The following is a 13,485-nucleotide window of genomic DNA, read 5'->3' as shown; positions in this document are numbered from 1 at the left end:
CAGTAGAATGACTAGACCCCACTCTACCACCATGATCTGCCTACTAGGTTTAATAGAATGACTAGACCCTATTCTACCACCATGATCTGCCTACTAGGTTTAATAGAATGACTAGACCCCACTCTACCACCATGATCTGCCTACTAGGTTTAATAGAATGACTAGACCCCTCTCTACCACCATGAGCTGCCTACTAGGTTTAATAGAATGACTAGACCCCACTCTACCACCATGATCTGCCTACTAGGTTTAATAGAATGACTAGACCCCTCTCTACCACCATGAGCTGCCTACTAGGTTTAATAGAATGACTAGACCCCCCTCTACCACCATGATCTGCCTACTAGGTTCAGTAGAATGACTAGACCCCACTGAAACTGGTAGTGAGACGCCATAAAAACTAGCCAATCAGTGCCTCGTCGTCCATATGAAGACACCCTATAGATAGATTAACCCTACGCTCCATCCTACACTCCTTATAATATAACATGTCCCCCAGCCACTAGGGTTCTACTGCTAGAGCAGAGAGAGATGCTATGGTGTAATGAGGGGGTTGCTTAGAGGGTGAGCACACAAACAACAAAAATCCACACACACACACACACACCTCTCTCCAGTCCACTCCATCCCTACTAGTGACTGTGGGTCCTTGGATCGTTTTTCAGCAGTCTTGAAACTGAGCTGTGAGCCTGAATGAAATGCTTCACACACACTCATCTGTCACTTGAGAGAGACGGCAGAGCAGCCAGCCGAGTCGGAGCGACCCGGGCGGGAGGAGTGTGTGTGTGTGTGTGTCATGGAAGGAGGAGGGCAGTGTGTGTGAGGGAGGTGGGTGTGTGTGGAGGGTTTGTGTGTATGAAAGAGGGAGGTGGGGATGGTGTGTGTGTGTGCGTAGGGGGGACTGTGGGGAGACGAAGAGAGCCAACACAGCAGGGAGGGAGAGGCTTTGTGGATCGGCAGACCATGACCAGCGGCCACACTACACACACACACACACACACACACACACACACACACACACACACAGAGAGAGAGAAAGAGCCCAGTGTTAGCATGGTGGGAGGGCCCAGGTGACATTTCATTCAGTGTCACGCATCCCACTCTCTCTGATCAGAGTAGACAACATGCCCAAATACAACACCAGCAGAACCCACAACAAAACCACCACCACCTAGGGGTTATTTTCAATCCTTATCACTGAAGCATTGCAGATTTCCAGATAGAAATGGAAAGGTAATTTACGGTTGAGCCGACATATGTAGCGTTTACCGTCTCCGCCAACTTGGGAACATTACCTTTCAATTTCAAATTGGGCTTTAGTGATGAATATCCGCGATACGGATTGAATAGAGCCCTAGGCCTCTGTCTGGTGCTACACACGACAAGTTACCACGACAATGCTTTATACTAACCATTCATCATTCTAAGACATGGTTCTGTACACCAGCAACAGACTGCATAGCTCTGTCACCACAACAATTCCTACACTACCATTTCTAACAATAAGACTTGGTTGTCTTCATTCATAGAAACAACACGCACAAGAATGTGACTGTCATGTCGCTACGACAACGCTCTATACTGCTAACCATTCATAATGATTCCATTGTTATGTAATTAGTCATCATTTACAGATGTTGTCTAGTGGAGCTGGGTTCGGACTGCAATTAAACACCAGTTCAAATAAAGGGACGTTTGTGTGACGGATGAAAATGTGGGGATGGACCGCTGCTCTGACGGACAGAAAAAACATCAATCCAAGTCTCGAGAAATGGAAAATCCCCGTCCGACCCCATCAAAGACCGTGTCCATGTCCTGTGCTTACATTAAAGAAATGTCTCTAAATGGTAAACACATGTGGACTGGTCTGTGTTTGGGCTAAAATGGCTGAACGTTGAACATGATATGACAGCATTTGAGTTAATCTTTCCACTGAGAAACCGCATCAGGGTGTTTACACTCAAGCCTAGTGTACGCTGTGTGTGTGTGTGTGTGTCCAGAGATTAAGCTAGAACTGACTGTTCCCTAGAGCGGTACAGTGTGTGTGTGAGAGAGTGAGAGTGAGAGAGAGACAGCGTGATGAAGGGTGTTACTCAAGCCTAATGAATCCATCTGCATTCAGGGGGCAGTCTTCCTCCAGGCGCAGACAGGAGCAAACGACCGCCAACCTGCGAACAGAGATACTCTGGAGGCTGGGGCTCACTCCTCCGGAACAGACAGATGTAAACGATCAAGGAAAGACCGAAGTGGATGGAATAATCGGGGGAGACTGGGACGGATTTGACTAAGAATCTAGGGATTCTTTCCTAACAACAACAAAAGGTTTGTGGCTATGGACTGCAGCATAGAAGCAGTTTTCTCCCCACTATGTACAGACTGTCCTTTACATACTTCACACTGGCGCTGTACAACGAGGGCAATTCCCACTGTTTATATATATATTTTTTTAATTTACAGAGGTTGATGTCTACTGCGACCTGGGCTGGTGTAACAGACGCTTTATGATAATACTATTGTCTCTTTGATCATTCCTCTGCCCAGCGGTAGGTAGGTAGCCTAGTATCTGCTAGAAGCCAGGCTCTGACTGGCATGGAGGATGGATGTGAAGGATTACCATGGTGTCCTCAGAGCTCCAGGGAAGAAGGATCTGGTGTCTTGCAGCCTCTCTGTGACCTGTCACCCAGCACATCCTGAGTGGAGGAGCGGTGGAGGGGTGGAGGCTGGCTCTCAGGCCAGTCATTATGGATTAGATGAGGTTGTGAAGTTAGGGGGACATCTGGTGGTCAAGAGGCATCATTGCAAATATGTGGTAATTTTGGCTGGATTAAATGTAAAACTTTACCAGGACAACGGGAATAATATGACGCTTGTATTAAAAGTTGTCATGTTCAGAAGCTTCCTTGGTTCAGTAGCTAGGTCCCCACACAAAGCTTCCTAGCCCTGGTTCAGCAGCTACGTCCCCACACAAAGCTTCCTAGCCCTGGTTCAGCAGCTACGTCCCCACACAAAGCTTCCTAGCCCTGGTTCAGCAGCTACGTCCCCACACAAAGCTTCCTAGCCCTGGTTCAGCAGCTACGTCCCCACACAAAGCTTCCTAGCCCTGGTTCAGCAGCTACGTCCCCACACAAAGCTTCCTAGCCCTGGTTCAGCAGCTACGTCCCCACACAAAGCTTCCTAGCCCTGGTTCAGCAGCTACGTCCCCACACAAAGCTTCCTAGCCCTGGTTCAGCAGCTACGTCCCCACACAAAGCTTCCTAGCCCTGGTTCAGCAGCTACGTCCCCACACAAAGCTTCCTAGCCCTGGTTCAGCAGCTACGTCCCCACACAAAGCTTCCTAGCCCTGGTTCAGCAGCTACGTCCCCACACAAACATTTCAGCAACAGAAAACAGCCACAACTATCTAATTCATTTCATAATTTATTCAACTCATTGATTATGATAAAATCTATCAAACTGCATCCATTGATACTCTTCAAGTATAAACCGATAAACTGCAATGTCAAGTCTCTTGTATGAGAACGTAGGTCAGTGTTTCAATTTGAAGGCAGTGTGTTGTGTGTGGCATTGGGTGGGGGACCAAGACCTAGAATTCCTTCCCTTCTCTCATCACCAATCAATCGTCCTTACAGAGCAGTGATCTGAGAAGGCGAGAAGAGTAATCAATATTACAGTATATGGATAATGCTGTTGGTATTAGATCTCCACTTCAGCTAGGTCACTGTGAGGAGGAGGATGATGAAGAAGAGGTGAAGGCCTTCAGTAACAGATCAGCCGCCAGGCCCGGTGATATAGCTCCCCTGGTGACCCTGTCCTCTAGCTGGGGTAGCTCCCCCCTGACGGCAGGGTGTTCCTGGAAGTGCCTCAGGACATTCTCCTGGATCAGGCTCCACATCCACACCTTGTGCTGGGCCCTACGTCTGTCCTGGAAGTCCCCGCTGGACAGGGTGGCTGAACGGAACGCCTCCATCTTACCCCACAGCTCTGGTACACCCTCGCCTGTCTGGGATGACACACGCACTACCTGGTGGGGAGAACCACACACACACACAGCATGTCCCACTTTTCCCTTAACCTTAACCCCTAAGCTTAAAATAGCCTTTGTCCAAGTGGGGATGTGGGAAATGGCCCCACAGGGAGAATTTTCCTTGTTTTACTATCATTGTGGGGACTTTGGGGATTTCCAGTACCCACAAGGATAGTAATACAAGCCCCCCCCCACACACACACACAGTACACACCTACTCATTCAAGGGTTTTTCTTTATTTTTACTATTTTCTACATTGTAGAATAATAGTGAAGATATCAAAACTATGAAATAACACATATGGAATCATGTAGTAGCCAAAATAGTAAACAAATCAAAATATATTTTAGATTCTTCAAAGTAGCCACCCTTTGTCTTGATGACAGCTTTGTACTCTTGGCATTCTCTCAACGAGCTTCACCTGGAATGCTTTTCCAACAGTCTTGAAGTAGTTCCCACATATGCTGAGCGCTTGTTGGCTGCTTTACCTTCACTCTGCGGTCCAACTCATCCCAAACCATCTCAATTGGGTTGAGGTCAGGTGATTGTGGAGGCCAGGTCTCCATCACTCCATGCAGCACTCCATCACTCTCCTTCTTGGTCAAAAAGCTCTTACACAGTCTGGACGTGTTTTGGGTCATTGTCCTGTTGAAAAACAAATTATAGTCCCACTAAGCGCAAACCAGATGGGATGGCGTATCACTGCAGAATGCTGTGGTAGCCATGCTGGTTAAGTGTACCTTGAATTCTAAATAAATCTCATCACAGTGTCACCAGCAAAGCACCCCCACACCATCACACCTCCTCCTCCATGCTTCACGGTGGGAACCACACATGTGGAGATCATCCATTCAACTACTCTGCGTCTCATAAAGACACAGCGGTTGGAACCAAACATCTCAAATTTGAACTCATCAGACCAAATGACAGATTTTCACTGGTCTAATGTCCATTGCTCGTGTTTCTTGGCTCAAGCAAGTCTCTTATTATTATTGGTGTCCTTTAGTAGTGGTTTATTTGCAGCAATTCGACCATGAAGGCCTGATTCACGCAGTCTCCTCTGAACAGTTGATGTTGAGATGTCTTACTTGAACAATGTGAAGCATTTATTTGGGCTGCAATCTGAGGTGCAGTTAACTTTAATGAACTTATCCTCTGCAGCAGAGGTAACTCTGGGTCTTCCTTTCCTGTGACCGTCCTCACGAGAGCCAGTTTCATCATAGCGCTTGATGGTTTTTGCAACTGCACTTGAAGAAACTTTCAAAGTTCTAGACATTTCCCGGATTGACTGACCTTCATGTCTTAAAGTAATGATGGACTGTCGTTTCGCTTTGCTTATTTGAGCTGTTCTTGCCATAATATGGACTTGGTCTTTTACCAAATAGGTCTATCTTCTGTATACCACCCCTACCTTGTCACAACACAACTGATGGGCTCAAACGCATTAAGAAGGAAAGAAATTCCACAAATTAACTTTTAACAAGGCACACATGTAAATTGAAATGCATTCCAGGTGACTACCTCATGAAGCTGGTTGAGAGAATGCCAAGCATTTGCAAAGCTGTCATCAAGGGAAAGGGTGGCTACTTTGAAGAATCTCAAATATATTTTGATTTGTTTAACACGTTTTTGGTTACTACATGATTCAATGTGTGTTATTTCATAGTTTTGATGTCTTCACTATTATTATACAATGTAGAAAATAGTACAAATAAAGAAAAAAACTGGAATGAGTAGGTGTGTCCAAACTTTTGACTGGTACTGTATGTGAACACACACGTGTGGACCACCATGTAGTTGGTAATCAATCCCCCCATATGCCCATGCAGGCACAGTGACACACCACAGATATCACACACCCAGTGGGGTCTCTGTATTCCCATATTCACCTCAGGCCTGTTCAGACAACACCAGTGATTTAAGGACTAAACAACTCAGTATTGACCAGTGCTTGAATGAGAGTGACGGCACTACAAAAAGGGAACTGTGTGAAGTCATATCTCAATGGTACAATACACTATCAAGCTGTATTCTATCTAGTCATTTCTAAATTGGTCTATTCACAATTCAAGTGTGCCAATAGAAATGTGTTTCTGACATGGGGAAATACTGTAGAAATGTCTTACAAAGCTACAGTCAAAATGATTCATCTGCTAGAAGGGAGCCTTCCTGAACCTAATATTGAGATATGGCAGAGGAGGAATCATGTGGAGACCCATTAAAATCCCTGTGGTGGATATCTCCTGTCCTGAAGTCAGTGTTGCTGACTCTGGTACTAGTGGAAAGAGGAACAGGGCCACAGAGCGAGAGAGAGAGAGAGAGACAATAAAATGGAGACAGCAAAACAGAGAGAGATGAGAGATGGAGATGAAGAGAGAGAGAGAGAGAGAGACAGAAAAACAGAGAGAGTGAAAGAGAGAGAGAGAGCGAGAGAGACAGAAAATTGAAGAAAGAAGAGAGAGAGAGAGAGAGAGAGAGAGAGAGAGAGAGAGAGAGAGAGAGAGAGAACCAGAGAGCGAGACAGGTCTGGGAGTCTTTCATCTGAGTGGGTGGGCTGCTAATCAGGAAAATACATGACACAGCAGCTCTCTATTCAGAGTGGGGAGGAAGAGGAAGAGGGGGATGGAGGGAGAAGGGTGGGTTGGTGGCGGCAGGGGACTTTGGCAGGGTGCCAAGTGGGCAGATGCTGCATTGGGCCGCACACGGTCGATCTGAGACCAAGAGACAACACCACAACGCTCGGCCCAGGGCGGGGAGACATGCAGAGAGCCCCCCCTCCCCACCCCGGGAACACTGCGACAGACTAGAGTGCCCTGATGATGACATCACATTATCCCCCTCCCCCGGGTCAGCTGACCTCGCTGTGCAGTGGGACGGCCTGTCGGCTCTGGTGATGTGTGCGCGTGGAGAGTTAAGGGCGGTAAAAAAGGATTTTCAGGGGAAATGTAACACAGCTCTCCAATAGAGGATATGAAGAAGAATATCAGATTCCAACCCCCAGTCACCTGGAGCTTGAGTCAATATGCATTCTTTCATGTTTTGCTATTTTTTTGTCACATGCATTTTTGTAAGTATGCATTTATTTCTCATTATCTGTTTGTATTTCTTAATTCTGTGCGTATGAAAGTATGAGCACAAACCCACATAACCCAACACTAACCACATTCCAGGTCTTGGACTTCTTCCTGAGCAGCTATTTGAAGCACTTTTATATATAAGTTTAACACCTTCGCACTACCACTCAGACAAAATACATTCAACCCAATACAACCCACCTTAGGGTTCCAGGACTTTGATTTCTTCCTGAGCAGTTTCAGAGCGCTGGTATACTCTGCCTGGATTCTCCTGGCTGGAACTAACAGGTCTCCGTCTGCTTTAGTGACCACCACCAGGTCAGCCTTCTCTATGATGCCTCGCTTAATGCCCTGGCAATGGAGAAGACACACACAGATTCAGATTCAGTACGGTGTCCTGAACTTTACAAAATGTCCCTAGAAGGCTACCACCCGGTTACTCAACCCTGCACCTTAGAGGCTGCTTGCCCTATGTACATAGTCATGGAACACTGGTCACTTTAATAATGTTTGCATACCGTTTTACCCATTTCAGACGCCTCACAAGTCCACAACTAGCAGCTTCATTAAATAGTACCCGCAAAACACCAGTCTCAACATCAACAGTGAAGAGGCGACTCCGGGATGCTGGCCTTCTAGGCAGAGTTCCTATGTCCAGTGTCTGTTCTTTTGCCCATCTTAATCTTTTATTTTTATTGGCCAATCTGAGATATGGCTATTTCTTTGCAACTCTACCTAGAAGGCCTCTTCACTGTTGATGTTGAGACTGGTGTTTTGCGGGTACTATTTAATAAAGCTGCTAGTTGAGGACTTGTGAGGCGTCTGTTTCTTAAACTAGACACTAATGTACTTGTCCTCTTGCTCAGTTGTGCACCGGGGCCTCCCACTCCTCTTTCTATTCTGGTTAGAGCCAGTTTGAGCTGTTCTGTGAAGGGAGTACTACACAGCTTTGTACGAGATCTTCAGTTTCTTGGCAATTTCTCGCATGGAATAGCCTTCATTTCTCAGAACAAGAATAGACTGACGAGTTTCAGATGAAAGTTGTTTCTGGCTATTTTAAGCCTGTAATTGAACCCACAAATGCTGATGCTCCAGATACTCAACTAGTCTAAAGAAGGCCAGTTTTATTGCTTCCTTTTAAAATGATAAACTTGGATTAGCTAACACAACGTGCCATTGGAACACAGGAGTGATGGTTGCTGATAATGGGCCTCTGCACGCCTATGTAGATATTACATTAAAAATCTGCCGTTTCCAGCTATAATAGTCATTTACAACATTAACAATGTGTACACTGTATTTCGGATCAATTTGATGTTACATTAATGGACAAAAATAATTGCTTTTCTTTCAAAAACAAGGACATTTCTAAGTGACCCCAAACTTTTGAATGGTAGTGTACAAGCTCCCTCACGACGCCAGGACAGCGGAGTCAATCACCACCTTCTGGAGACACCTGAAACCCCACCTCTTTAAGGAATACCTGGGATAGGATAAAGTAATCCTTCTAACCCCCCCCTAAAAGATTTAGATGCACTATTGTAAAGTGGTTGTTCCACTGGATATCATAAGGTGAATGCACCAATTTGTAAGTCGCTCTCGATAAGAGCGTCTGCTAAATGACTTAAATATAAATGTAAATGTAAATATGAGATTCTTCAAAGTAGGCACCCTTTGCATTGATGACAGCTTTGCACACTCTTGGCATTCTCTCAACCAGCTTCATGAGGTAGTCACCTGGAATGCATTTCAATTAACAGGTGTGCCTTGTTAAAAGTTAATTTGTGGAATTTCTTTCCTTCTTAATGCGTTTGAGCCAATCAGTTGTGTTGTGACAAGGTAGGGGTGGTATACAGAAGATAGCCCTATTTGGTAAAATACCAAGTCCATATTATGGCAAGAACAGCTCAAATAAGCAAAGCGAAACGACAGTCCATCATTACTTTAAGACATGAAGGTCAGTCAATCTGGAAAATGTCAATAACTTTGAACGTTTCTCCAAGTTCAGTCGCAAGAACCATCAAGCGCTATGATGAAACTTGCTCTCATGAGGACCGCCACAGGAAAGGAAGACCCAGAATTACCTCTGCTGCAGAAGATAAGTTCATAAATTGCAGCCCAAATAAATGCTTCACAGAGTTCAAGTAACACACACATCTCAACATCAACTTCATGGTTGAATTGCTGCAAAGAAACCACTACTAAAAGGACACCAATAAGAAGAGACTTGCTTAAAAGACAGTAACGCGAGCAATGGACATTAGACCGGTGGAAATCTGTCTTTGGTCTGATGAATTCAAATTTGAGATTTTTGGTTCCCAACCGCCATGTCTTTGTGAGACGCAGAGCAAGTGAAGGGATGATTTCCACATGTATAGTTCCCACCGTGAAGCATGGAGGAGTTGGTGTGATGATGCTTTGCTGGTGACACTGAGTGATTTATTTAGAATTCAAGGCACACTTAACCAGCATGACTACCACAGCATTCTGCAGCGATACGCCATCCCACCTGGTTTGTGCAACAGGACAATGACCCAAACACACCTCCTATCGGTGTAAGGGCTATTTGACCAAGAAGGAGAGTGATGGAGTGCTGCATCAGATGACCTGGCCTCCACAATCACCTGACTTCAACCCAATTGAGATGGTTTGGGATGAGTTGGACCGCAGAGTGAAGGAAAAGCAGCCAACAAGTGCTCAGCATATGTGGGAGCTCCTTCAAGACTGTTAGAAAAGCATTCCAGGTGAAGCTCGTTGAGAGAATGCCAAGTGTGCAAAGCTGTCATCAAGGAAAAGGGTGGCTACTTTGAAGAATCTAAAATATATTTCGATTTGTTTAACACTGTTGGTTACTACATGATTCCATGTGTTATTTCATTTGTTTTGATGTCTACACTATTATTCTACAATGTAGAAAATAATAAAAATAAAGAAAAAAAACATTTAAAAATGTAATGAGTAGGTGTGTCCACACTTTGATAGAAATGACATCTGCTAAATACGTGTATGTGACCAACACGATGTGCTTTGAATCAACTTTATTGATCTCCAGAGGGGAAATTGGATGTAAATCTTATGTCTATACGTCTAAGCTGATTGATGGACAGTGCAACAGTCTGTGATCCTGTTTGAATACTTAGGTGCATCCTGAGACAGAATAAGTGAAGACAACAGGGTGGAAAGAAAATTATTTTCCAAATATGAAAGGCATGAGGAATCAGGGATGTACTTTAAAGCCAGTTGAACTAAGCTCATGAGACATTTATATTCATCAAGAATCAATGGATATATTATTCATTTAAATGATCAAAAATGTCTGTAGATATCACAAGATTTCCACAGGTTCTTTAATGGCTAATGGCATTGGAACAGGGGAGTGTGATGGTGATGGAGGTGCAGCCTGTCTGACCTGTAGTTCATCGCCCCCTGCTGGTGGGATCAGCAACACAAACATGTCCACCATGTCAGCCACAGCAAACTCTGACTGGCCTACGCCTGAGGACACAACACACAATGAAACCAAGTATTTATGAAACGCTAGCTACCTTAGGAATTTTATTAACAAACTATGAGCCATGTTCTGTCATTTCATCATTTTATCCTTTATGCCATTTAGACTTTAGAAACCACGTAATGTGGAAGATGCAAAGCATGAATCACAATGAGATTCAATCTGGTTCAATAAAAACTGTGGAGGTGGCCTGTCCCAGGTGAAGATTTGTCCCTTCTGAGGCTTTTAAAACAGTCAACTCAACCGTTAGAGTTCCTCACCTACAGTCTCTACCAGAACGATGTCGTATCCGCCCCCCTCACACAGTACTATGGCCTCATTGGTGGTCCGGGTGACTCCTCCCAGTGTTCCAGAGGTGGGGGAGGGTCTGATGAAAGCACTCATGTCTCTGGAGAGCTCAGTCATACGAGTCTTATCACCCATCAGAGACCCTGGGGAGAGGGGGAGGATTTATGCATAACGCCAACATAAAGTATACAAGTGGTAGTATATCAGTATAGCTATCAATATTTAATAATATCTTGAAGAAGATGTATGTGAGGAACACAGGAGGCTGCTGAGGGGAGAACGGCTCGTAATAAAATGTCCAGAACAGAGCAAATGGAATCAAACACCTGGAAACAATGCGTTTGATACCATTCCACTGATTCCGCTCCAGTCATTAACACGGGCCCGTCCTCCCCAATTAAGGTGCCACCAACCTCCTGTGGTGAGGAAATGATGTTTAACAACATTGAACAAGGAGGAATAGTTATGTCAATGTTCACAAAATCCCATATATTACGGTGCAAGAGTCTGTCTGGCATTACGAGGCATTCTAACAGACCCATTTAAACCAATACATATACCCCACAACACTGATGAAATACCACGCACAAACACAGCGATGAATATGTAGAATGATGTGGAAACATACCTCCTGTAGTGCACGATGAAGGGTCGACAGCCAGAACAGAGACTTTATGTCCTTGTCCTGTGAGCATCTTCCCCACCACCTCAATGAAGGTGGACTTCCCAGCTCCGGGTGGGCCAGACAGACCTACAGACAGACGTCACCTCACAGACAACAAACATGCACGTACACCAAGCCCACACTCTTCTTCATATGGTATTTTAGACTTAGCTACCTCAAGTGTATGAGTACAAAAATCTTCAATAAAAAGCCCACATTGCAGCCACCAATTCAAGCGGTCCAACTCTAAGGACTGTGCTAGCCACTAGTTCAAATGGTCACATATTATTAGGTCTGTGTGCATTCTGTGTACTGGGCATAGACACAACAATGTTGAACATAACAAATCCACATACTAACCCACTCTGAAGGCCAGGGGTTTCCCTCCGTTCTGTTTCTCCTGCTCCTTCCTGTAGGCCAGTACTCTCTGCAGCAGGACCTGGGCCAGCTCTTTCTTCCTGGGGTGCTGGGTCTCCACCAGGGTAATGGACTCAGCCAGACTGGCCCGCTGACCTGAGATCAGTCCTTCATACAGCTTATTCAACAGCCTCTGCTCTGGTGGACTCAGCTCCTTGATGTGGCTGAGGGTGGATTCCACACACATACCGCGGATGTGTTGGGAGTTAAGCCCAGGGAATGAGGTGGTGCAAGGGGTACGAGTGCAGGATGGTGGGGGTAGCCGGCGGAGGAGGCATCGGCCCCATGTTGGGGTGACAGTTCGTAAGGGGGAGGACAGGCGGTGGAGAAGCGGAAAGAGTACTGAGGGTCCCATGATTGTCTGGCACTGGTCCCTTCTCTAGGGGAGAGAGTCTGATAATGATGTAACGTTAGACAACAGGCATTCAATAGAGGTTTGTGACACATTTCAGTTCATTCAACAAGACAGAACCAAAACAAAACTGATGCTGATTGTTCTATGACACTCACTTTGGGCTATTTAGACTGTTTGAGGTTATGGCATTCAGGAGCAAATTCTGCCAGTAGAAACGAATGGACATATTAATACATACATTACATACACCGGTAACTGACTGACAAGTAGCCATATAGCTGAACAATTACAAAACGTGTACATACAATGGAGAACTCACCTTGATAGCTAGCTATTTGTACATAAATCTGCTTCGCTCGTCTTTGCTGTTGTCCTCTACTATTGCTCCAAACACTTTCATAACTGAGTATACATTTTTGGAATAAAGAAAATAAGGATAATTCTGTCATTTGATACTCAAAAGCAACCACACGTTGACCTACCAGTGTTTTGGTCGTCACTAGCTACCACAGTCACAAAGTCAAAAACTCCGCCCATTTCTACAATTGATCTTCTTAAAATGTGATATTAAACCTAACATTAACCCTAACCTTAACCACACTGCTAACCTTATGCCTAGACATAACCTTAAATTAAGACCAAAAAGCACATTTTTATTTTCATACATCTTTTGACTTCGTGGCTGTGCTATCTAGTGAAACCCAGTGGGTATTTTAATTATTTTGCTTCGTTCACTTCCTACTTCCTGTGACGTTGAACACCGCCCCTTTCTAGAAAAGTAGTACGACTCAAGGCCACGTGGTGGTAGCAGTTAGTCGTGGTTGAGCTCTTGTCTTCACAATTCACTCAAATCGAAATTCAAAGGAATCATTTTAGAAGGCATTTATCTAGGGATGGATGACTCTTGCACAATTGTGCATGTATGGCTGAATAGATTTTTCCATTTTCAGCCATTGTGGCCATACAATTTCATGTTAGTGTCTTGAGTTGTAATATTTGTGTGGGTACTTATACAGTTCATGTCCTATTTCACACAGGTACACGTATTCAAATCAAATCAAAGTTTATTTGTCACGTGTGCCGAATACAGACCTTACAGTGAAATGCTTACTTACAGGCTCTAACCAATAGTGCAAAAAAAAAGGTGTTAG

At 44.7% G+C, this 13,485-nt stretch overlaps 1 protein-coding gene across 4 annotated transcripts; it reads right to left on the bottom strand.

Moving 5' to 3' along the window:
- Positions 1-3,404: 3,404 nt before the first annotated feature.
- Positions 3,405-13,002, bottom strand: mmaa (metabolism of cobalamin associated A). 4 transcript variants are annotated; one of them, XM_045716580.1, is made up of 8 exons: positions 12,654-13,002; positions 12,490-12,536; positions 11,923-12,358; positions 11,527-11,649; positions 10,871-11,041; positions 10,509-10,594; positions 7,301-7,450; positions 3,405-4,021 (listed from the first exon to the last, which is right to left on the bottom strand). In XM_045716580.1, the coding sequence occupies exons 3-8, from the start codon at positions 12,332-12,334 to the stop codon at positions 3,716-3,718; spliced, it is 1,248 nt and encodes a 415-aa protein (XP_045572536.1). In that variant the 5' UTR covers positions 12,335-12,358; positions 12,490-12,536; positions 12,654-13,002; the 3' UTR covers positions 3,405-3,715. The 4 variants fall into 4 exon arrangements, with proteins under 4 accessions (XP_045572536.1, XP_045572534.1, XP_045572537.1 ...); XM_045716578.1 differs by having other exon boundaries at positions 11,923-12,372; positions 12,654-12,996; XM_045716581.1 differs by lacking the exon at positions 12,490-12,536.
- Positions 13,003-13,485: the final 483 nt, after the last annotated feature.

The sequence above is a fragment of the Salmo salar genome, chromosome ssa04 (genome assembly GCF_905237065.1).
Source record: "Salmo salar chromosome ssa04, Ssal_v3.1, whole genome shotgun sequence".
NCBI classification, from domain to species: Eukaryota; Metazoa; Chordata; class Actinopteri; order Salmoniformes; family Salmonidae; genus Salmo; species Salmo salar.
The sequence above is the reverse complement of the archived record's forward strand: the minus strand, read 5'-3'. Positions and strand labels throughout refer to the sequence as shown.